The sequence below is a fragment of the Bubalus bubalis genome, chromosome 4, assembly GCF_019923935.1.
Source record: "Bubalus bubalis isolate 160015118507 breed Murrah chromosome 4, NDDB_SH_1, whole genome shotgun sequence".
NCBI lineage: Eukaryota > Metazoa > Chordata > Mammalia > Artiodactyla > Bovidae > Bubalus > Bubalus bubalis.
The window spans coordinates 159,548,753-159,573,662 of NC_059160.1; the positions used below are offsets into that span (position 1 = coordinate 159,548,753).

At 49.1% G+C, this 24,910-nt stretch overlaps 1 protein-coding gene across 3 annotated transcripts in view; it reads right to left on the bottom strand.

Annotated features, from left to right (window-relative positions):
• Nucleotides 1-1,393: 1,393 nt before the first annotated feature.
• The window catches only part of GRID1 (glutamate ionotropic receptor delta type subunit 1), a 688,259-nt gene continuing 664,742 nt past the window's right edge, over nucleotides 1,394-24,910 (bottom strand). For 2 of the 3 annotated variants that reach the window (XM_025284872.3, XM_025284871.3), the window contains 3 exons: nucleotides 18,024-18,190; nucleotides 13,209-13,449; nucleotides 1,394-2,118 (listed from right to left, as the gene is read on the bottom strand). In XM_025284872.3, the coding sequence (XP_025140657.1) occupies nucleotides 1,690-2,118; nucleotides 13,209-13,449; nucleotides 18,024-18,190 (837 nt within the window). In that variant the 3' untranslated portion in view covers nucleotides 1,394-1,689. Of the gene's footprint in view, nucleotides 2,119-12,857; nucleotides 12,949-13,208; nucleotides 13,450-18,023; nucleotides 18,191-24,910 lie in introns of all 3 variants that reach the window. The other variant, XM_044942388.2, reaches the window with a different exon arrangement.

Genomic DNA, 24,910 nt, shown 5'->3' on the forward strand with positions numbered 1-24,910 from the left:
CCCAGCTCTCAGCCCCGCCCCATTACTGCTGGGGGAGGGAGCCCCGCCCTTCTTGGTGCCAGATGTGGGGTGTGTTCAGCACCATGGCAGGTTAGGAAAGCAGAATCACCTTTGTCTTCAGAAGAAAAAGAGCTAAAGTTACATATAGTTACATACAGCTTAGAGCACTTGAATGACTGCTTCTAGAGTCATTTCTTCTCCCTGATTCTACAGTTTCATTGCCCCAGAAAGGGCAATGGAGGGAGGCAGGGCTATCAGGTTGTCGTAGCCTGAAGAAACAGAGTTTCCTAGCAGGTTTATCAGCTCGGGGATAGAGCCGGAGAGCTCAGAGACTAGACAATGCCCTCAGCCAGGACAGCCCCTGCCATGGGCTGGATGACAGCCTGAGAGCTTCTGGTTCGGAGCAGGTGGCAAGGCGGGACGTGAAGTCTCATGCTGGGTTTCAGCCCTGTCTGGCAGACTGTTGGCGGAGTTTAAGACCCAGAGACATCCTTTCACTTTGGAGCTTCTTCTCTGGAGGTTGGGAATTACTTATCTCCGCATCACACATGTCACACTGTTCTTTCTGTAAGAGCCAAGGCTTCCTCTTACCTGCAGGAACATGGTCCTTTTGGTCTATTGTGGGCACTCGCATCCCCTAGAGCACTAGTCTGCTCACCTGCAGTACCTCTCTCCACTCCTCCAACAGGATCCTTTTACCTGAAAACACAGGCCCACACCCAAGTGAATATTCTCCCCTTACCTGGCTTCTCGCACCCTCCGCCTCACCTGGTCCACACACCAGACCTCACATCTTCCAATTCCCATGGGAGAAGCCAAGCCCACCTCTGCTCAGCCTCCCTGAGGCAATGGTGGAACCCACCCTCTTCCTCCCAGATTCCTTGTGGATGCTTCTTATTAAGAAAAGAAAGTCACACATACACACACACACACACACACACACAAGGCCAACAGGATAACCCTAGAACACGTCGGCCTCCAAGTCCTCAGAGTCGGCTGTATCGGCCTGGGCGCTTCTCGGGCCCACGGCACACCGCGATGTGAAGTGGGGTGACCAAGAGGGACAGCTCCGGTCCCGGGAGCCTCCTCAGTCCCAGGCTGACTGGCACAGTGGATCCCTCTACAGCACAGGGACCCAGGGGTCAGGCCAACGCTGGCTCGAGGCTCACCCTTTATCTACGTGAGAGGACTAAAGGGAAAAAGGCCAGGGGCAGAGGAACAACGGCAGGAGCCATGAGACCGGGAAGGAGGCAGCGCCCCGGGCTCCTCTACAGGGACTGGCCGGTCACCGTCCCCTCTCCACCAGCAGGGGGCGCCCTTTTCTGATCGCCCCTCCTGCCCTCGCCCTCGGAAAGGCCCAGGAACAGGGGGCTTCTTTGGCACTTCAGAATGATCACAAGTAATTTGCCATTTTATTCATATAGAACAAAATTTACAAAGTCATTCATACAGGTTTTGTTTTTTTTTTTTACTGACTTCGAAAATTGGGAATATTCAAAATACACTTTTACCCCACTCCATTCTGTCATTATTTACACGTATATACAAGAAAAATGAAAGAGTCTCTGTGTGTGTGTGTGCGCGCACGCACGCGCGCGCGTGTGTGTGGTTTGTGTTGTAGTTTTCTGGTATTAAAAAGCTCTGCTGGTCGGGTGGGTGGATGGGCGGGCAGGAGGGCAGGCGGCGCGGTCAAATGGAGGTGCCGTGGGAGGTGTCCAAGGCCTCCGGAAGGACGCCTCCAGGCACGGGCTGGAAGGACATGGGGATGGGGGTCTTCACCGGGCTCTGGCGGAACAGCCCCCCGTTGGGCGACCTGTGTTTGCACTGCATGGAGGGCATGGTGGCCGAGCTGCTCAGTGGCAGAGGCAGGTTGCTGCTGGGCCCTGATGAGAGTGTCCGGCTGGTGCCGTGGCTGCTTTGCTCCGGCAGGAAGGTGCTGACCGAGAGCTGCGTGTTCTGGTACTCTCGCGTGGGCTCCAAGGCCTGGCTGGGAGCCAGGCCCCCCATCTCCAGGGCCGAGAGCTCAATGGACGCTGGAGAAATCTGCTTGTGAGCAATGTCTTCATCCATTAGACTATTCATGCGCCGATGGACCTGCTCCAGATTCACTTCTTTGTCCTAAGGCAGAGCACAGGAGGAGGGTCAGGCCAAGCCCTAACGGGAGCCCCAGCTGGTTTTCTACAAACTTTGGGAGGCTGGAGACCGCAGCTTGCTGGGCAGTAGGGTCAAGTGGGGCTCCATTCCTCCCACCTTCCCCCAACTGCATGGCCAGCCCTGCTTACCTGGAATAACAATAGCCTAGGACACTGCTCCCAGGTAGCAAGGACCCAGCAAGAAGGGCTTTGCAGCATTTGCCCCCCAAATGCACTCTGCTCAGGACCAATCACACCCAGAGGCAACCCTTGGGAGAAGACGCTTTGAACAACTGGCAGAAGCAATGGAAGAAAGGAGTCCCATGGAAATAAAAAGGTGTGGTCCTTGAGCCCCTGATATGCCCCATGGATTTGCAATTTAGTGTTTACAATGCTCAAAAGATCTGGTGTGATCATCCCCACTGAACACAAAAGGAGGCTTGGGTTCAGGAAGGTCAATGGCCTCCCCGAGCCATAAGCCCAGTGAGCAGCAGAAGCAGCATGGGAAGCCTGGAGTACACGAAATCTTCAGAGATGCTGGGGAGGGGGCCTGTCCCTGTCTGGAAGCTCATGTGGCTGGGGGCCTGGATGAGGATGGGGCATGGGATGGTGAGGAAAGGGAATTGCCCGGGATCAGCTGCCATTCCTGATATTGTGAAGGTTTGAGGCTGCCGAGATGGGTGACCCTCACAGCTGATTCTCCATGTAGTGAATTGTATACCTCTTTCGCCGTAAGGGGGATGGTATCAAGGAAAATATTTTGTTTGTTCAATTATTTATTGGCTTAAGAAACAGAACATATATCACTGGTATTTTGTCTTCAATGTCAGAATAAGTCAAAGAGGCCAAACTACTTGAAAGCTCCTTAAAGAAAAAGACTATATATCTACTTCCTCAGTTTCTCCCCAGTGACTTGGGGTACAAAACCAGATGTCCATGGAAGAGCCATACCAACCCCTCAATGAGGTATTAGAAGCTGCAGTCCCATTTTCAGGCAGCATTAGGGCCTATGTGTCAGGCAAGGTTAGTCCCTTCACCTATGCGTCCCTGGTGTCAAACTCCAAGAGAAGTACCATGTTGCAGCTTTGCTCCAAAACAGGACATCACAGGCTGTCTAACGCCAGTCTTCATACAGCAGAGAGAGAAACTTGTCCCCTGCTGACCCTTACGCTCGTTAGGAATAACCATGAAAGGTAAAAGCCCTGAATGTGATTTCAGATGAAGAAAGAGGGAGCCACACAAACCCAAGGGCCAGTTCAGTGAGTCTCGGGGCTCCTCTAAGGCTGGTTCCCCAGGAAGCGGCAAGCCTGAATAACTGGCATGAGCTCCCCTCTCAGAGGAGAAGTCTAACCCCCGTAAAGCCTCATCCCAGGTTTCCTCAGGCAAGGAAGCTGCCTTTGGCGTCCATTCTGTGCTCCCAGTGCCCCCTGGCTTGGAGGAGGCAGGGTCACTGCTCTCTCTACCACCTTGTTGAGGTCATGACCAGCACACAGGGCTTGGCTTCTAGTGGGAGATCTGCTATCTTCCCCAGAACAAGAAATCTGACAACACTCGAACAACAATGAGGAGCTCATTCCAGGCCATGAAAAAGAGGATAAAGAAAGCCAACTGGTGTGGGGGTGAAGGTACTATGGTGAGGAGATCGGACTGCAGATAGAATTTACATCAGAAATGACTGACATGGTCCCATCGGCAAAGCCAGGATTCCAGTGAATTGAAGCCCCACACAGCAGAGCTCAGCTTGCTGATGCTGGCAGACCAGCTCCAAGTATAGGACACGTCTGGGTGGCAAATGGGTGGAATCGGGGGAAGGGTACTAGGGCTTTACTTAGACTAAATATGGTACATACAACATCTTTCACGGACTGCTTCAACAGTTTGTAAAATGTTAACAAACCAAATCCAAGTTCTCTTCTTAATTAAGTTATAGTATGGTTAACCAAGCTCTGTGCTATCTTGGTCTTTTCCTTGTGTTGTTTATATGCTTTGTTTCCATTTTTGAGTATTTGAGCAAACTCTGGGAGACAGTGAAGGACAGGAAGCCTGGCATGCTGCAGTCCGTGGAGTTGCAAAGAGTCGGACACGACCTGGCGACTGAACAACAACAAACTCTTATGTTAGACACTGGCTGTTTGACAGCCATCAAGCATCAATTCTCCCTTCCCAAGAAGACCTTACTTTATTTTGTTTTGTTTCACTTTTGGGAACTGCTTTTCCCCCACTGGATAACAGTGTGGCCGTTCCCTGTCTACCTGTAGCCAAAAGGCAGGACCATGACCCAGGTAAGGACAAGAGAACTGCATCTGAGTTCTGAACAAAGAGATAAAGAGACAAAGAAGATGCTTGATGGTCCATGACGGCGACAGTTCAAGAAACTTTGCACTGCATGATCCCCCTTCTGGATCTTGCCTCCCAGCTCTCCAGACAAGCCTGGACTTTTGCGCGTCGCCCGGGCAGGCTTCTCCAGGCTTCTCACGGCTGCTCTGAGCTCCTGATGAGCTCCTGGTCAGCGTTTTCATGTGTGTCAGCCAGTGCCACAGCTGTGCTGGTAAATATTTGTATCTACAGGCTATTTGCACTTCAAAATAAATGAAGGACACAAGACAGGTACCAGAAAGCCTGGAAGCTGGAGAAAGTGAAGGAGAATTTCAGTCATTTCTGAAGTTTAATAATACAAACTTCCCTTCTCCCTGCAGCCAGCAAAGCTAGAAGAATAAACAAGCTGAGTGCTTTAGCTGATGAAGGAAATTGAAGACCAAATAAGTGGTCCTGGGATCACTGGAAGAACTAGTTAGTTGCATAATCTTGCCTTTACTTCCTTTCTATGTTCTTTTCAGGGCTTTAAGAATCCTTTTGAGGATGGAAATAAGTAGTTTAAAAGTAGACTCATTTGGAGTAGGAAGTAAATGTCGTGGTCCCAGCTGTATTCACTCTGGAATCTGGCCTTAGAGAAGAGCTGGTGGTGGCTTAGTCATTAAGTCGTATCTGACTCTTGCAACCCTGTGGAATGTAGCCACCAGGCTCCTCTGTCCATGGGATTCTCCAGGCAAGAATACTGGAATGGGTTGCCATTTCCTACTTCAGGGAATCTTCCCGACCCAGGAATCGAACCCAGGGATCCTGCATTGCAGGCAGATTCTTTACTGACTGAGCTACAAGGGAAGACCCCCTTCTCTCTTAGAGAAGAGATCTTGGCCCTTCTTTTCATAGTCAATGGAACACTCAGACAAGACAAGTATTCAGGAGATGTTCCTCATGTTGTTGGGGTCTATAGGTAGAGAAGGGATAACTTCCTGCCAAAGAAAGCCAGAGGGAGACAGAGAGTTGAGAACAGGGGAGCCCTCTTACCTATTGCCAGGCAAGCAGAGAAAAGGAGAGCTTTGGGGGAAGACAAACCAACCAACATCTTCCAAAGAAACATTTGTGAACAAACGAGGTCTGTAAGATGAAGTCCTTTAGCAGTGAAGGACAAGGGAGAGGAGGTTGGTGGGTAGTGTTATAAAAGACGTAGGGCACAGGCGCGAGTCTAGCATAATAATCACAGCGCTGAGGGGTCGGCCAGGTAACAGCAAAGCATCTAGACCAGCAGTCCCCAACCTGTTTAGCGCCAGGGACTGGTTTTGTGGAAGACGATTTTTCCCTGGACCAGGGCATGGGGGATGATTTTGGAATGATTCGAATGCATTGTATTTATTGTATGCATTATTTCTATTATTATTACGTCGGCTCCACCTCAGATCATCAGGCGTTAGACCCTGAAGGTTGGGGCCCCTGATCTAGACCGCCGTGTGGATGTGGAGAACATCCAATTACTCTAGAGTCAGAATTTTGGAAAGAAAGCACTTGAATAAGTAGTATTTTTAAATCCATATTTTTTCCTGCCTCCAATTAAGGACAAATGAACCCATTTCAAGGAGGCTGCAAAGCCTGCGGTGGGTCTCGTTTCCACTGAGGCTATTCTTTAGCCTATAACCCCTCCACATCAAGACACAGAGAGAACGTCCACTCTGATTGAACAGACTTTCCGCGCCGACCTTCCTGCTCCAAATGGCAGTCAAGAAATCCATTCCCTCCACACAGGTGGGACCTCATTCTATTCAAAGTCTATTACTGTGGCTAGTGCCTGCTCAGTCACTCAGTCGTGACCGACTCTTTGCAACCCTATGGACTGTAGCCCACCAGGCTCCTCCCTCCTTGAGATTCCCCAAGCAAGAATACTGGAGTGGGTTGCCATTTCCTACTCCAGGGGATCTTTCTGACCCAGGGATGGAACCTGAGTCTCCTGCGTCTCCTACATTGGCAGGAAGATTCTCTACCGGTGCACCCCCTAGGAAGCCCATTACAATTGGCAGACCCAACACAAAGTCACACCTGGAAGAAGAGGGTGCCATCTTGAGCTCCCTACATTGGATGTTTAACTGGACAGGAAAATGAGTAGGCTTCCCTGGTGACTCAGACAGTAAAGAATCTGCCTGCAGTGTGGGAGACCCAGATTCGAGCCCTGGGTAGGGAAGATATCCTGGAGAAGAAACTGGCAACCCACTCCAGTATCCTTGTCAGGAGAATCCCATGGACAGAGGAGTCTGGTGGGCTACAGTCTACCAAAGAGTCAGACACAACTGAGAGACTAACACACACAAGGCAAATACCTCCCTGGAAAACACATATGGCCCATTTTTGAGTCTCCCAATATGTTCCATCAGGCATGTGGTTAGGAGGCCAGAGGGGAAGTGCAGACAACGGGAGAAAACCACCTTCTTTGGAAACTCTGAAAACACTGTCTTCTTGGACCAGATTGAGCCTACATGAAGTCATTTCTGGTGCCCTCCTGGCCAAGGAAACAGGAGGCAGACATAATCTGCCTGCTCAAGGAAAGAGGCAGGAGTGATTTGAATAATTATCTATATTTTACACAAAATGGGACATTCTATTATGTTATGCAAATTCAAATAATGGACTTTTTTATGTGCACTACATCAGTTTACATCCTCATTATCTCAAGGTTTCGGTGTTCAACCAGGTAATGCCAGCTGTGGAAAGAGACTCAGAAGCTTGCTGCTGCATTCATTAATTTACTGGAGGTAACTGACCTAGTCAAACAGCCCTGAATAGGACATAAAATTCACTGATGACATTTATTCATGAATCCTGCTGAATTCCAGCTCTGTGTTGGCATTAAATATGATAGCTCATGCACCAGCAGAGGTTACTGGAGACCCTCTCGCAGGCATTGTCTTGAAGAGAGAGAAAGTTCGGTAATTGAGCCGCTGTTCAGCAATGTGGAAATAAAACATTGTACTGGAAAACGGTAATTAACTAAACTATCATCTATGTAACAGTAGGCTACACGTGGGACTCATTAGAACCGACTTTGTTTGGAGTCCAACGGCTCCTACTTTAAGTTAGGCAGGAACAAAATGGGATTAGGGACTTCCCACGTGACAAGGATAGTTGTAGGAGGTGATCTCCTGTTACCGCAGACCAACCAGGTGGTAAATAAGACTCAAAGGACTGGGAGAAACACATCAATGTGATCTTCTTAAGTATTGCTCCAAAGAATTGCTCAAGCCCAAAGGACTGGCTGGAAGTCTGAGAGTAATGATTGGGTAAAAGCAAAGAAGCTGGACTTTAAGTCAGTGAAGTGGCCGCAGGGTATGATGGGCAGTCCCTAACTTTTTTGGCACCAGGGCCCGGTTTCATGAAAGACAATTTTTCCATGGATCTGCGGGGAAGCGTTTCAGGATGATTCAAGGTCGTTACATTTATTGTGCGCTTTATTTCTATTATTACTACCTTAGCTCCACCTCAGAACATCAGGCATCAGATCCCAGAGGTTGGGGACCCCTGTTTCAGAATGTTGTAGGAAAGAATTCTGGTGAGCTTAATTGCAGATTTTGTAGAGGAGGACCGTGAAAGGAGGGAGTCGACAGACACCTCCCATCATATGTAGTAGCAGCAGGTACACATGGTGTAAGGGGACTTACCTGAGGATACACAATTCTACGATAAATGGAGCACCGGGATGACAGCCCACGCGTGCCTGGTTCCAAACCTTGAGTTGTTTTCCGCTCAACTTCCCCTTGGCCTGACAGTGTAAAGCAGTAGTTTTCCTCCTTGCCAGGCTATCAGAAGCACATGGGCAGCTTCTAGAAATTACAGTTGTCCTCAACTGCCTAATACAACCCTTTGGAGAATGGAGCCCAGGTATCTGTATTTCTAAAAAGCTCCAGGATGGATCACCTCTGATGTGCAGCCAGAACGGAAAGCCATTGATCCAGGTGCAATGACTCTACAACAATTTAACATTAATAACGTTTTCTTTATAGGATCCCAGACTGGTTCACTCATTCAGTAAACACTTTGGAGCTCCTACTCCCAGAGGAGCTAATGTTCCTCGTGAAGCATCCATCTTGGCCCCTGGCACATAGAAAGTGCTCGATATTTTATATTCATGACCCTTAATGAGAGGTCTCATTGTTCCAGAGACTGAACAAAGTGATGGGAATGCAGAGGTGGAGAAGTGCCAACAGACTTAAAGCAGAGACAGGCAGGTAAACCATCAGCTGCAATTTCAAATCACACCCAACATGAGTGTATACACAGAGAGGTAAGGAGGCCCATGGCGATGGGCAAGGGGAGGTTTTACAGAGGGGAGTGATGTGTGAGTTGGTTCTGATATACATACTGGTGTATGATAAGTGCTCAGTGACCTCTTACTAAAAGGCACACACACTCACTTTCTTAGCCTCATGCCAAGAGATCCGATAGTAGCAATGTAGCTATTGGGCCAGGCTCAACAGTCAGAATCTCTGAACCCTTCTGGATTGGGGCTAAACCTAATCCCTCTGGGGTTCAGAGGATGTAAATACCTAGCTAGGAGCCAGGATTCTGGCTTAGGAAGAGTTCTCAGTTACACCCTTCATCCCCAAGCCATCTGGAAAAGCCAGGCCCAGAGGCAGACACACAATCCCTATTCCAGTTCTGCCCCTACTACTTCTGAGTCCTGTTTCTCCAGGGACATGGACGCCTTCCTTAAATGTTGTGGAAGAGAATCAAAAGAGTGAAGAAGATAACATGGGAACCTGAGACTCAGGTGGGGGCCTTGGGGGAAAAAAAAAAGACCCAGGTTCAGTTTTGAATCCAGGGAGTGGGACCTGGGGGTCTATATTTCTAATAGTGCCACAGAGGCGGATCCCAAGTCTGGTTTGGGAAGGCTTCTTAACCTCTCTGCATCTGAGAAGCAACAACAGAGATGGCAGCCTTCAGCCCAATGGCCCACAGGGAACTGAATCCTGTCCACAACCATGTGAGTGAGCTTGGAAGTGGATCTCTCCCCAGCAGAGCCTTCCCAGGAGACCCCAGCCCTGCTCAACAACTTGATTACATCAAGCGAGAGACCTTGAGACAGAAGACCCAGCTAAACTCCACTTGGGCTCCTGACCCACAGAAACTCTGAAATAAGTATTTCATGTTTTAATCCAATAAAAAGAAAAAGATAACAAGCACTTTTCCTGGTATACAGAAGGTACCCTAAGATGTGACTCCTCTTCCTCACAGTCCTTTCGGCCTATCACAGGGTCCTTGAGAGGGAGCAACCACTTGGGCACCATCCACCAAGCACATTCCCAAGGGTCAGATGCCGATTAAGGAAATTTTTATATCATCCCTCGTTGAACCTCAGAGCAACACTGTGAAGCTGGCATAAAGGAAGAGGGCAAAGATGCAGGAGAGGAAGTCTCTACATGCAGTTGAAGAAGCATTCGAGGATGGAGGTGGGGAAAGGTGTTCATTTGAGGGGAATGTTCCCAGCAACGAATCTCCCCCGGAGAGCAGGAGCGCATTGTGGGAGTCTGCAGATAAAAGCCAGCCCACTGGCCAGGATAGAGGAGCCTGGCTGCTGCTCCGCCCCTACTGCCTGGCCCCTGCCCTGCCTCTGTCAGCCCCTGTCTGCAGTGGAAGCACGGCCTTGGGGAGAGCAGACACGGCCAGAAGCAACAAGAATTCCAAGCTCCCAGCCCAGTGACAGACGATTCATTCCCCCACTTCTCATGTCATCTCTCATTTGTGCAGTTCTCATCTTTATTTCATGAATATTTTATTCTCAGAGCAACGGCTCCACTTCCCCCATAAATCTACAGGGTGGCTCTTTACTGCATCTGCGGAACGGGGTGCACTCACCTGCACTGGATAACTACATAATCGTCTGATTCCTTAGAAAAAAATATGACCTCAAATCCACATGAATATTAAGAGGCTGAACGTACATTACTACTCTTCTCCAAGTAGGTGTCTAAACTCTGAAGACGTCGCAGCATAAGCTGTTAAATACGACTAGGACTCCACCCAAAGACAGGTTTCTGGCTTTTAAGAAATATGGCCAATGGCCCAAAATGAAGCATTCTAAGCTCAAGCAGACACTCTCACCTAATTGCAAATGCTGCTCCATAAAATACAGGCAACCAGTAACACAAAGTAGTTCTGGATTAAATACCATCATTATTTGTCAAAGGTTTTAAATATATGCCTCTAAAATCTGTTGTCTCAACCCCTTTCCTGGTTCCTGTTGCCTGTGATGAGCTATAAAATCTTTGGCCTGGCATCTAGTCCTTTAGAGCAAGTCTCTGCTTTGCACTCTAGCCTCCTCTACTTGAATTTCCTTGCTGATGGCCCAGAGCTCCGGGAGGTGTGATGACTCTGTCTACCCCATGCTGGTCACCCTACCCCAAAGGCAACATCTCCTCCTCTTCAGCTTGAGGATCAGTACTGATCCGTCATCACTCAATTCTAACAACCCCAAGCCCCAGGAACTCTTCACTAACCAGCATCGCTACCCTCTGTAACTCCACCATGTCCCATCTGGGCTGGGTGCCCCCAAGCCCTGGATGGAACCTGTAGTTCATTCCAGGATGGCCCTGATCAATGGACAATGGAAACCAATTGGCTGACCTCTGCCACATCTGCCCACACGAAGGTAAGCCCCCTAAGGACAGAGACTGTGTCCTTATAGGCATACTTGTTAAAGGAAGAAGGAGAGAGGAAGGCAGAAATTTCATTTGAAAACCAGAAACTCAGAAAACTGGAGCATTCCCTCCTTTTACCATGTAACACCCAAATGGGCTGGAGGAAAGGCAGCTGTGTTTTATTCAACCTGCGTCTGCATCGACTCTATTTCCTATCTGGAGCAGGCAAGCGTCCCTGGGCAGAAAGTTTCATGTTTTCTAAGCACTGCATCCTCTTGGGTCTGAGATCCTGGGCTTGTGTAGAAGCCAAATAGGAAGATGGGAAACTTTTCAGACAAGAAAGGAGCCGTTCCTCTCAGCTAGCTCATCTCATGCTTTCCCTGGTCTTCCTCTCCTTTCACCTCTGCCTTCTATGTCTCTCAAGTAATCCCCCACCTGCCTCCCCACCCCGACCCCCTGTCACCTCTCTCTCACACTGACAATTCATCTGGGTTGTCCAGGCTGGACCTGGCACTAGATACTGAACCAGGGGATGCGAAGAGACATGACTGGAAGCAGACAAAATTGCCTCTCACAGAACCTGCCTCGCAAGGGACATTCTGGAGGAGTGGGTCTGTGTCTTCTGGGCTCCACACTGCCTGCAACGTCCCAGCACGGTGCCTCCGTGACAGCGCGTTGCTCAGCCAACTGGAAAACCTGTCCTCCTCCCCTAACCAAAGGAACGTTCGCTATCAACTTCACTGAAACATTTCCAGTAGCAAAAGAAGCTCAGGACAGAATCATTAACTGTTCCTTTCAGTGGGCCTTCGTCAAATATTTCCTCAAAATATTTCCTTCCTTCTCTCTTGTGGCACAGGAGTGACAGGAGAGCCCTGAGTCTGTGGGAAACTCTAGCCTTGCATTCCTTAACATGGAGGTTTACAGGTGATGTGAGAGAAAGATGGATGTCCTCAGAACAGTTCAGACATGCTGAATCTAACAGCAAGCTCTTTCTAGGAAAATCTAAGCATGACAGCATAGAGCTCACTGCCTGCTATGAAGGGTGGGTCTGCCCTCACTCCCAGCCATGCCAGGGACTCTGTTACAGACTGAGGTATGGGCCCATGACCAGCCAGCCTTTCTAGGCTGCAGAGAGGGTGTCCATGGTGATGCTGCCTCTTTGAACGTGATGCTGGTTACTTCATTGCTCCTTGTTTGAAATTTACACCTGCTTGTGTCAACATCATTTATAAGCGAAGCTGTGATTCAAGAAGTAGCTGAGATGTATGTATCAGGTAATGATAGCAGTACACTGGAGTGGCTGGGCTTGTGCTACCATGCCTGGGTATAGCTTCCGCCAGGAGAGCATCATTACCAAATGATTCACCTTGCCACCCTCCCTTAGGGGCATCGGTTCCAAGAGAACTTCCATGAGGACTTTATACTCCACCCTCCCCACCCCTGCCACCCCATACCCCAAAAATATTGAGCTTGAAAACCAGCAAAACCCCAAAAGAAGGAAGTGTGGAGGGCAGAATCAGCTGTGGCTGGCACACACAGGGAAGGAACTGTGCCCAGAAGCGGGAATCAGAACAAAGCCACAGTGGTCCCTGTGCTGGGTGTCCCTGGAGGGACAGAGGCAAGGCTGGGCCCTGCAAGGAGGAAGAGAGGAAGAAGGGATGATGAGGGGACGGGAGCCGATCCCCCTTCAACATGCTGGGAGAGCAGGGCTCGTGGCCCTGGGTGAACAAGGAGAACCAGGAAGGAATGCAGTTTCCTCTCTTACCCTACAGCTGGTCTCTCCAGGTCAGGGTGGAGGCACATGGGCGGGGCAGGGTGGGGAAGGGCTCTCTGGCGCTGCTCATGCTGTACCCGCTCTATAGATAGATACACGACTTTAGTGGCCATGCCTGCTGCCTTGGCATTTTGTTCAAGCATGAAAACACCCCCTTCATTTGTTCTGTGGCTTTCAGTACAAAATAAAACAATGTCACCATTCCCCAGTATAAAACACTGCTGTGTGCAGACAAGTGGTTTGGGCAAATACTATCTGGAAGAGAACCACCCACCAAGTCGCCCAGGGGACCTTTCCTGCCTCTAGGCTGCAGAAAGGAGAAGCAGGGCCCAGGAAACGGACCTCTTTGGGGGTCTCCTGGTGGCACCGGTTGCTGTTCCACCACAACTCCAGGGCAGCCACCAGGCAGGCGAGGAGGAGGCCAATGGCCAAGATGCAGAAGACTCCAGCGAAGCTGTGCAGCTTGAGGGACTTGCCATCCGCCTGGGCGCTGGCGTGGCTGGTGAGGTCGCAGCGGCCCGTGTGCGGCCACCACTTCTGCTTGAGCACATCCAGGTCTCCAGTGTCCTGAAGCTCCAGGATCCTGCAAGATACACCCCATGTGAGCCACAGCGCTGGCCTCATCCACACAAGCTTGGGGCCCTGGTCCCTTCCCCACCGTGCCGGCCCCTCCACAGACAATGCTGCACCATCAGAGTGGCTCTCTGTCTCAGCTTTTCACTTTCCAATTCATTCTCCACTCTGCTGTCAAAGCACCGTTCTCAAAGCACTTAGCAGATTTTGTCATTCTCCTCCTCAGAGCTCTCATGTCCTCTCCCACCCTGTCCCACTGCCCATGGACCAAGTCCAATAGCAAACCATGTAAGGATCCTTCACGTGGGAGCCTGGGGCAAACTGAGGATAAAATCAGGAAATTACAGGAATGGATGATGCAAACACTCAGACTGTGGACCTGCTAAAAGGCTCTCTTTCAAATGTCAATTCACTACATCCTAAGTCTCTCCTGCTAGAATCCAACAAACCGTTCATTTATTCACTCATTTGATTTGAGGAGCATCTGGTTTGTGTCAAGTACAACATTCGACGCTGCTGAGAGCACAGTCTAGACACACCTACTTGGACACTAAAATAATTAGATGAGTCAGTGTAGAGACAGAAGCTGTGATCAATACAACAAAATTAAAGTAGAGGTGTGAAGAAAGGGTGCAATGGGATGGACTGGACTGCGGGGTGTGGTGAGACCTCATCAAGGAGCCAACAGTTCACATGAATTTTGCATACCTATGTGCCAGGAAATCTCCTAAGTGCTTGACAAACTGTTTAATTCTCAGCCAGGCCTTTGAGAAGGCTACTTCCATGTCCCCATTATTACAGAGGGGAAAATGAAGGCATAGAAAAGTGAAGTCTGGTGCCATGGTGGCCCGCAGCCCCATCCATCCAATGTTGACATGAGCCACCTTTCACTGAGAACGCAGTAGGGACTGACCATTTTATATTGTTTTAATCCTCACAACAGCCTGAAAATCAGTTTCTAGGTTTACAGATGGGAGACCTGAGGCTCAGAATCTAGATAATTGTCCCCAGTTGCAATTAGCAAGGAGTAAAACTGCTGCTCAGAGCTGGATCACACTGACCCAGGGGGCCATGCTCTTTCCAGAATGCCAGGCTGCTAAATGCAGTCAGCCTGCTCTCCTCTCCAAGAGTCAGTTCCAGCCTAGGGTGTGCGAGACTGACCAGAGAGGGGCCGTAGGGCTGGGTTCCTGCTCCTCCACTCACTAACTGAGATGTTAGGCAGGCAGCTTCACTCTGCTGACGCTTCCCTTCTTCCTGCTCTTTATAATTGTATGCATTTTTATGCCCAATATTATTCCAGGAAGAATGTAAGGCAATGTATAGGAAAACAAAGAATAAAAGAAAAACAAACAAGCAGATTCAAAGGAAAATTTAAATACATAAGCAATAGAGGAAAGATAAAACAAGCCATGGGCACAGAATGACTCCTGGAACAAGGCTAAACTAATGCACACCATAATAATCTCTACTCCTGCCTGTGAGTAAACCAGAGCGATAATAGCCACTTCCTGAAGCCAGTCCTTCTATTTTCCAGACAGATATAATTGCAGGTGCTTTCCTGTAGTCAATAGCCGTGGAGCCTGCTACACAGTAGGTGCTCTATAAATGGCTATTAAGTTGCTAAACATTTGCTGAATGCCTACTCTGCACGCCATGGTCCACAAAAGGGCTACAGCATTCAACCCCAGTCACACACACACACACACACACACTGTAGCCTAAAGACCCAGTCCTCTACCAAAGCAAGGCAACACACATTGGTATTCAGGAAAATATCTTAGTTCTTGGGACTTAGGGAAGGAAGGCTACAGAAATTCCAGAGAAGCCCAGGATCTGCTATTTCCACAGGACCCTTTTTTTGTCAATGGCATGGAGTATTCATTGTTTTCTGAACCTGCCATCTTCCTCCTCTCAGGCATGCCCCACAGAGGGGCGGCTCACCATTCTGCCTGAATCGTATAATGGGGCCTCTTAAAGAATCACTGGCAGCAGTAAGTCAGAAACCTGAAGTCCTGAGGGTTTCCCCCAGGTACAAACCCATCTCCCCAGGTGAAGGAAGTGGGGGAGGTTTGCAGCCCAGGAAGGACAATACTTCAGGGGGCCAGCACAGTCCACGGGGGCAGTTACTTACAGGCACAGAGCACGTGGCCTTCTGATGAAAGCAGGGAGTGATGAATCACTTCCTGCTGAAATATCACAGGAACGGGACTAGCCACTGCTGTTCATGTCCACTGAACGATCTAGCTGAGAACCAAGCTTTCTCCTCTCCGGTGTGTCAGTGTTCACTTCAGTAGACTTTCAAGGGATCTCTGAGCAGTTTGAGTGCATGGGGACTGTACGCCTTCTGTGGTGGGGACCCTGCACTTCTGTGAGCACTATCTTGGGGCACATTAGCTGTCTTGGTGGTGCTGATGCTGTTGTGCTGGTCCCACAAGCCCCCTTACCATCTGCTTCAGAGAGGTGATCACAGGTAGATGGCCTGGGGAATTCCCTGACCACCCCCTCTCAGAAAACCAAATAGGGTAAACCTCAAGAACGCCATTGTCTTATACATCTTGGAGCAAAGCCATCCTTTCTTTGTGCCTTAATCCAAGCAACTGATAAACCACTACCCCTCCTTCTCTCATATGTCACCCTTCTCTGCTCCGGGGAGCAAAGGGAGGCAGAGGATACACATTTGATTAAGTTCTAGCGAAAACCCCCAAGCCTCATTGAACTTAGTTAGTTCTACCCCTTTTCCCAGTTTTGCAAACAAGCCACTGGACGAATGTGTTGCAGGCCCTCCTCCTCGGCTTTCCCCTGATGGGGTTTAGGCTTGGGTGCTCATGGTCAGAAGAGCCTGGTCGACATCTAGGAGGTAGGAGGAGGTAGGAAGTCTCAGATCTGACAGCACAAGGGCACAGCATGGGCTTGGAGGACCTGCTTTCTCCTCTCAACTTTGCCAGTAGCTGCCTGAGCCGCCCTCGGCACACGTTACCTCTCTGAGCTTCAGGATGTTAAATGAGTGGTCTTTAGAAACTCTGGCCCCTCCAAGTGGACGCTCTTCCAATTCTGGAAAGCATGTGCTCACCAGGCAAGTGGGGGCTGCCCCTAAACCCCAGTGCCCCCTGGCCTTTTCACCTGGATGATTTAGCCACAGTCTGGATTTTGGTAGATCAAGGCAGAGGTCTTGTTCTGCTCCCTCACTAGCCAGGATATCTCCCCACACACATACGTGAGTGGTGGGCTTAGACATCCCTGGGGACAAGAGCCCCTGTTAGCAGGCTGGCTCCTTGGAAAAGGCCACCAAGCTCACCCATGCTCTTTACCTACACTCTCTCGGTGGGGCCAGGTAACCTGATCAAAGAATAAGGAAAGTTCCTACAGGGGAGCGAGAAATGGATGACAAGACACTATCTTCCTCAAGGAGGCTGGCCAGGTGTCCAGACCGAGCACTTGGAGACTTGATCACGCCCAAGAACCCAGAGAAGATTAAGCTCAAGGGATGGACTTGCACCGGAAAAATCTAAAGAGGAAGTAAAGAGGCCAATGCAAACTAGATCGGCATATTCATTGCCGGTGGATGAGGTCTACGGGTCTTTGCTTAGTCCAGAACACTCCTGTCTACAGTGTTGTTCCCCCTGTTGCTGTTAAGTCACTTCAGTCATGTCTGACTCTGCGTGACCCCATAGACGGCAGCCCACCAGGCTCTCCTGCTCCTGGGATTCCCCAGGCAAGAACATTGGAGTGGGTTGCCATTTCCTTCTCCAATGCATGAAAGTGAAAAAGTGAACATGAAGTCACTCAGTCGTGTCCGACTCTTAGCGACCCCATGGACTGCAGCCCACCAGGCTCCTCCATCCATGGGATTTTCCAGGCAAGAGTACTGGAGTGGGGTGCCATTGTTGTTCCCCCACCTTCCCCCAATATGCACACCATTGCTAGTGTTAATTACCCGGAAGCTGGTCTGGACAGGATGGGGAGGCGGCAGGCAATGAGGGCCAGGTCCCTCTCCTGCCACAGCAGGCAGCACCTGCTCCCTCAGGCCCTGTGCAGGTGAATATGGAGTCAATTTGCTTCTCTGGCCCCACTTGTGTTCACATCTCTACACCAACCTGTCCCATTTAACATTTATCTTAAGAAGTTATCACTGTGACCTTGCCAGATCCAATTAATCTTTCATTTAATTTTAAATTACTAGCTATCTCCAGCTAACTCCTATTCAACCTTCAGGCCTCAGGTGCCACCTCCTCCGGGAAGTCCTCCCTGGTCTTCTGGGTCTGGTCAGATGCCCTCCTCTACCCTCCTCCACCCCCAGAATATCTCACTGACTGCCCTGTTCCAGCATTGCCTGCTTACATCTCAGCTTCCACTAAGACAATGCAGCTTCATGGGAAGGCAACATACACTTCCTCTTTTTACTCTAGGACCTGGCCCAGGATGATGTGGGGATGTGGTGTGGGGAGGAGCATGCGTTGGTGCACAGTCGGCGCTGAAGAAAACGTGGTGAATCACCAAGTTTGTGTTGGCTCTCATGCCCTGAACGAAGGTTAAACCCCACCCCGGCACAGGTGCTGTCGGCCTCTCCTCACTGACCACGCCTACCTCTGCGAGAAGAGATCCCTGTAGGGGCTGCCGTGCTGCAGGGCGATGCCATAGCCCTTGCTGCTCACACTGTTGGCAATGACGGTCACAGAGCAGTCATCATCCGTCAGCGCTGCATACTCCACCACGGCTACATCCCAGAGAAAGGCGTAGTTCCCCTTCTTTGCCTGCAAGACCAAAATCACCTTGCGGTTAGGCAGACCTGGCCTTCCGTATTAGTTTTGAGCAGCGAGAAATCTCAATGGCTGGATTTGGGGACCCTCCTGAACGGTTCTCCTGCCCAGTCAGCTGGCACAGCAAACTCTATTTTCGGATCTGCAGAGTCCACCCCTGGTTGATGCCACTCACTGCGATTGGACATAGAAGGATGGGATGCTATCTCTGCACATCTCCAGAAAGACATGGGTAAGGTGAGCTATACGTGGCTCTAAGCTAGCCCCTGGTTGCAGCGGCGTGTACCTGTTTCTCAGATTAGCAAGCTCCCCTTGGAGACTGCAGAAAGTCTGACCCCAGGGAACTGAAATTTCTTGATCAGCGATGTAGAGGGCTGCACAATAGTATTCATTTAATTTCCACTTAGAACTTGACTGAACCCTGCTTTAGGAGAAGAAGGGAGACAGCCCTAGGATCAGTGTCCCTGAGTAGCTGCAACTTGGTATCTAAGTCACAGACTTCCTCTGCCTGGGGAGGAATCCATTAAGGATAGGGTCTTGATTGTTATGGCGCCACAAGAGTGTACACACACACACACACACACACACACACACACACACACACACGTAGGTTCGCATTCACACACAAGAACAGATTTCTGGTGTCAGTATCTCTATACCCACACAACAGTGGCAGATTATTCCATCAGGAACTTGCCTTCGGCCACAGCTCATGTCCTTTTCCATCACACCCATCCATAGCAGACTTTAAATTCTATGCAAGTGTGCTAAGTTGCTTCAGTCATGTCACCTCTTTGCAACACTATGGACTGTAACCTGCCAGGCTCCTCTGTCCATGGGATTCTCCAGGCAAGAATACTGAGTGGGTTGCTATGCCCTTCTCCAGGGCATCTTCCTGACCTTGGGATCGAACCCTTGTCTCTTATGTCTCCTGAACTGGCAGGTTGGTTCTTCACCACTAGCACCACTCCCTGAGCCATAATCCTGACTTGGCCTGGAGTTTAGGCACTCATAAGGAATGTGAGCTGCTCGCTTTTTGGAAGAAAATGCAAGCTAGACATTGTCACTTGGCCAGCTTAAAACAGAGTATCAGGTTCTCAGTGAAGGAAAGAGCCTGGTTTCAATTCTCTAGTGAACAGACAAGACACCTTGTGCCCTCTTCTTTCCTACTCCAGCTCATACTAGATGCTAGAAGATCCCAGTCTGAGGTGCTGACGGGGCTGAAACATCGCAGGTCAAGCTGGGAAGCCACAAGCCTCGTGACACTGTCAGGGGTATTATTCCACTTTCCTGCTTTTGTTCAATTGAGTCTTCCTGTCCACTGAGATTTTCCAGAGAATGCCATAGCTGCTTAGATGAAGTCTGTCTAAATTTTGCTTCTTTGGGGACCCTAAGTGCCCATGGGCCATGGGGCATGTGTGCTCAGCTGTGTCTGACTCTCTGTGACCTCACGGACTGTAGCCCACCAGGCTTCTCTGTGCATGGAATTCTCCAAGCAAGAATACTGGAGTGCATTGCCATTTCCTTCTCCAGGGGATCTTCCTGACCCAGGGATTGAACCCACATCTCTTAAATCTCCTGCATTGGCAAGTGAGTTCTTTATCAGTTGAGCCACCAGGGATGATGGCTTATCTCCTCCTCAGGAATTTTCCATCTGAAGGATTTGTGGACAGAGTGTGGTGGCCTCCCTCTGCCAGGAATAGCCATTCACACAATTGTGCCTGACGACCTTGTAAGAAATGACACACACCATGCCACCCATTGATGTTCACCTCAGGGAACAATCCAAATATTACCTCAGAGCCTCTTTCCTTGGTCAAGTCAATTTCAGGAGTCCCTAAAGGGCATTGACCCAGGTTGCAAAATTACACTCATCTCTCTCCTTCCACATGGGAAGATAACAGTCTTTGAAATTTTTTCCTGCTGGCAAACATGTTTTCTCATGAAAAGATATACATTTTCCACCTCTTAGTAACCGAGTTTCTCGACAAAATGTTGACTTATGACCTAATATTAGGCTTCCACCCAACTCTGGAGCATTTCATAACCCATGTTCACAATTCAGCATGACAATCAGACATTGTTATTTGCACGCTTTCAGAAGGGCGTGTCATGCTGAAGGAAGAATTAAGATCAAGTTCGATTCTGTGTTTCAAGTGATGTCCCAAGAAGGAGAAAGAAATAAGCTGGCCCAGCTCGAGTGGAAACTGACTCTGACAAAAGCCTGTTATGGCCATTTTAATGGGCCACTTGGATCCGTCAAGCCACGTGCATCTGTGGTTCCAGTTTGTTCTAAGAGACAGGTGAGCACAGATGTCTGAAGGAAGCTGCATCTATAGTCCTGCTGCCTAAGCTGAGAATGCAGAAAACATATGGGAGGGAAGCTGACATCTCAGCTACAAATCCCTGCTAACCGGGAAGGGAGTCAGGGCAAGAAGATAGAAGTCCTCCTACTTGAGTTTCCAAATGACCACAAACACTCACTCTCCCTGTTTGGAAACGGGGCCTACATTTATTACCATATAACTTCCTCGAGAAGCATGTGGCTAGCCCCTAATCTACAGGATGACGCCAGGACGGGGAGGACCTGGAGAGTCTTAGCTGCCACACCTTATATGTGGGCCAACTTGGATGCTATAGTTGTAAAGGGACTCTATCCTTATAAAATACTCTTCATCTCCAACATCCATTCCTCAGCATCCCAGAGCTTCCTGGGTCCTCCTTTCCTAGCTCCAGTCTCATGCTGTGTAAAATGCACCACCAAAACCTTCCCTGAGCTTCCCAAGTCCATCAGTTTCCAGGACAAGTTTGCGGACCTTGCTGACCGCTCCCCAGGCTTCCTGCTATGTCACAGCCCCTGTATGAGACAGAAGGCTTCTTGGGTAGGACCACACTCTCAGGATCACTTTGAACACCAGCTATAAGAAGCCCAAAACATGCCATCCATCATGGCTATATCCCCTGTATATAAACCCTCTTCTTGCTCCACGCAGAATGAATGCCCCATAACCTCCCTAAGACTCTTCCTTTAGGATCAGAATCGGTTTTCCAGGTGGCCCTTAGTAATTATATATCTATCTTTTTACTCTGTGCTGCTTATCCAAAATGTCTAGCTTCTCCATATGTGGGGTTCGTCAAATATATCAAAAATCTGCTTCCGAGAGACCCAAGAGTTTCCTCGTTTTCTCTCCCCTCCTATCGCAGGCTCATCTTCTGCTTTTCTTGAGTCTGAGCATCTCTACTCATTCTACTCATGGTTCCCTCCTCTGCAGCTCAGCCCTTATCTCACCCCTGCTACCACTGTGAAGGCATGTCTACCGCTCCCCCCCCCTTCCCGCATCCTCCTTCTCCTCAACTCCATGCCAGAGACCTCTCACACCGTGGCATATTGTTGTTTCCTATTTATATTAGCTACTTCCTTCTGTTGCGGATTTCCCTCCAATCTCTTGGGGAGACAGAGTACTGGCAGGAATCTAGTCTCTTCTCAACTGTGTGCCATTGGCTGTTCCTCACAGAGAAAGAAAAGGGTGAGCCAGACACCTTCCTGCAGGAGCCTGGGAGTGCCTTGGTTACATGGACCAACACTTCTACAGGGTGGCTCTTTCACCACTTCCTGTTCATACGAACTCATCCTTTCTTGCGTCTCCAGGCCCTGTCCTTCCCCTACTTCCCAGGCAGCTGTGGGGAGTTAACCGGAATGTTATCTGAGATTAGGAGTAATAGGCAATGCCGTTGCTCAGTTGCTAAGTCGTGTCCAGCTCTTTGTGACCCTATGGACTGCAGAACACCCGACTTCCCTGTCCCTCACTGTCACCTGGAGTTTGCTCAATAGACAGTGAGCTCTTTACAAATAGATTATTGACCTTCATCTTTAAAGCTTGGGAAAGATGAAAGTGGTACCATAGATTTGTATCTTGCATTAAAACCAAACAGAAACAAATACTAGATGTCATACTTTTAATGAGCTAGATTACCTCTGGCTGGCCTATTTAAAATATTAAGTGTATTCCTCATTTCTAATCACTGACTGACCGTTTTGCATGCATGTTAAAGGTGATATGCCAGTAGATGGGCAGGAATGTCACATAATGGAGCGGGATTAGTGAGGATTCTTAGGACAAGTTGATGGAAATATTTTCTTTAATCTTGTGACACAATCTACGCTGTCACACACTACATAGGTACCCGATTCTGTCTCCACTGTCCTGTGTGCTCCCGGAGGCACCTCTGCCTGTCCACAGAACAGAGAGGTCTGCCAGAGCTCTCCAGTTCCTCGGGTCACCGGCTCCCTGACACGACCCAAACACCTGGGAAAGTCTCCCTTTTATTCCTGGCCTGCATCTAGACATTTGGCTTCATTTCACTCTTTTCTTTCCCTACAAGAAACAGGAAAGGCATTTGGCTTGCACATACAAGAACAGATGTGAGGACTCTGGGGGAAAGAGGAGAGAACAGCTTTGACACTGGAGAAAGTCAAGGGCATCTGGGCATTCATTCCCAGGATGCCGGGACAGCAGCAGGTACACAGACCGCCCCTAGCTTGTCTCTCGGGAAGCATCTTAGCAAACAGGATCCGAGGCCATCCTGAAGCCCCCTTCCTCCACCCGCACCCTGGTGCACTACTACAGATGAATGGGGACTCAGACCACGGGGCTGTCTGACTCCAGTGCTTAGAGCATCCTCCCTACATTTGCAGGAACATGATCAGCCTATTTTGCTGGAGGAAGGTTGGGCACCATATACAGAGCCACAGGTGAGCTGGGATATTGGATGACTCATCTCCGTGGCTGCACACTGGAAATAAAATGAGACTGCATCGCCCCTTATTGCACCACTGATTCGGCCCTCCCCAGAACTCACTTGGGGCACGAACTTTCTGAGACAACAGCCTTGAAGGCAAGAGCTTCACAACACTCTTCTACTCCATCCTAACTGCATTTGGAAAGGGAGAAGCAAACACATTATCCCCCCAAACAAGACTGCAGGTGCTACAAACATCAAACACAAATGCTCTCAAAAAAGAAATGCTAAAGGAAATCAGGCATCTGCATTGCCAGGTCCAGGGTAGGTATGAAGTACCTGCTGGATGCTGGGTTGTCAGAAACCTGATTCCTTTTCCATGGTATAATTCTGAGGGGCTGAGCATGAACCCCATTTTCCAGATGAGGAAACTGAGACTCAGAAAAATGAAATGACTTGTCCCAAATAAATCCAGATAGTGAGTAGTAGAGCCAGGAGAAAGGCTGTCATTGCCATTCCCGTGGGTTCTATCACCAGCGGCATTCCCCTGGGAAGTGCTCAGAGGACCAGGCACCATAGCAGTTTCCCCAGGCCTCCATTTATACATCCGAGCAGGGCAGAGAGCAGAGCATAGGTTTCTTTGGCCCCAGGAACTGTCTTCCTCCAGCTTTAGAGGTGGCTCGTGGCATGGCTGACAGCTGAGGGAGGACACAGGAGCCTGTACCGTCCGCGGATGGGGGTGTTAGGGTGTGAGGGACACCTTGGAAAGCTGATCCAGACACATGGGCAGTAACCGTCCAGTGACACATTATCCACCCTTGACCCTCACAAAGCAGAGCTCGGCATCCCAAATTTTAGCTCCCATGGTCATGTTCACAAAATGACAACACATTGCCACAGGTAGCCTGAATCCTGGCTACAGTGATCTGTTACTATGCACGAAGCCAAATCACAAGATGCAACAGCAAAATCTAGACTATCTCTGGAGAAAAGGACAATTTTACAGTCTGCTGGTAGGAATGTGGCTGGCAATATTTCTGGAACGGCAATGCGGTGGGGAGTGTCAAATGCTTTTAAAATGTGCATATGTAGCAAATCTACCCTTAGGGATTCACTCTAAGGAATTAGTTTCAGAAAAGATGTTTGTACAAAGAGTCTCAGGGCACTGTTTAAACTAGCAAGAATTGGAAATAATTTAAATGCTCAACAATTGAGAATCAGCTAGGTAAATGATGTGTTAGATGATGGAATATTATGTTACCGTTACTATGCTGTTTTAAAAGAACATACCCTGCCCATGGTGAAGAAGAACCAGCTTGGGTTCTGGACTCCAACCATATGGATACGAATGCCAACTCCACTTTTGATGGATGTGTGAGAGCCAATAATATTCTAACATCTCTGAACCTCAGTTCCCCTGGATGGAAAATGGTCCATACTTCAGAGTTATGATGATGATTAAATCCCTCAGTAAATCCAACATGCTTAGGGTTTTACCTGGCATAAATGGTAACAGTATTATATTGTTTGGTGAAAAAGAATCTGTGCAATAGAGTACTTACATTGTGATGTCCTTTTAAAATTATGTAAGAACTAACTGTTTTTGTTTAGTCACTTAGTCATGACCAACTCTTTGTGACTGCATGAACTGCATCGCACCAGGCTTCCCTGTCCATCACCAACTCCTGGAGCTTGCTCAAACTCATGTCCATTGAGTCAGTGATGCCATCCAACCATCTCATCCTCTGTCGTCCCCTTCTCTTCCTGCCCTCAATCTTCCCCAGCATCAGGGTCTTTTTCAATGAGTCAGTTCTTCACATCAGGTGGCTAACTATTGGAGCTTAAGCTTCAGCATCAGTCCTTCCAAAGAATACTCAGGATTGATTTCCTTTAGGATTGACTGGTTTGATCTCCCTGTTGTTCAAAGGACTCTCAAGAGTCTTCTCCAACACCACAGTTCAAAAGCATCAATTC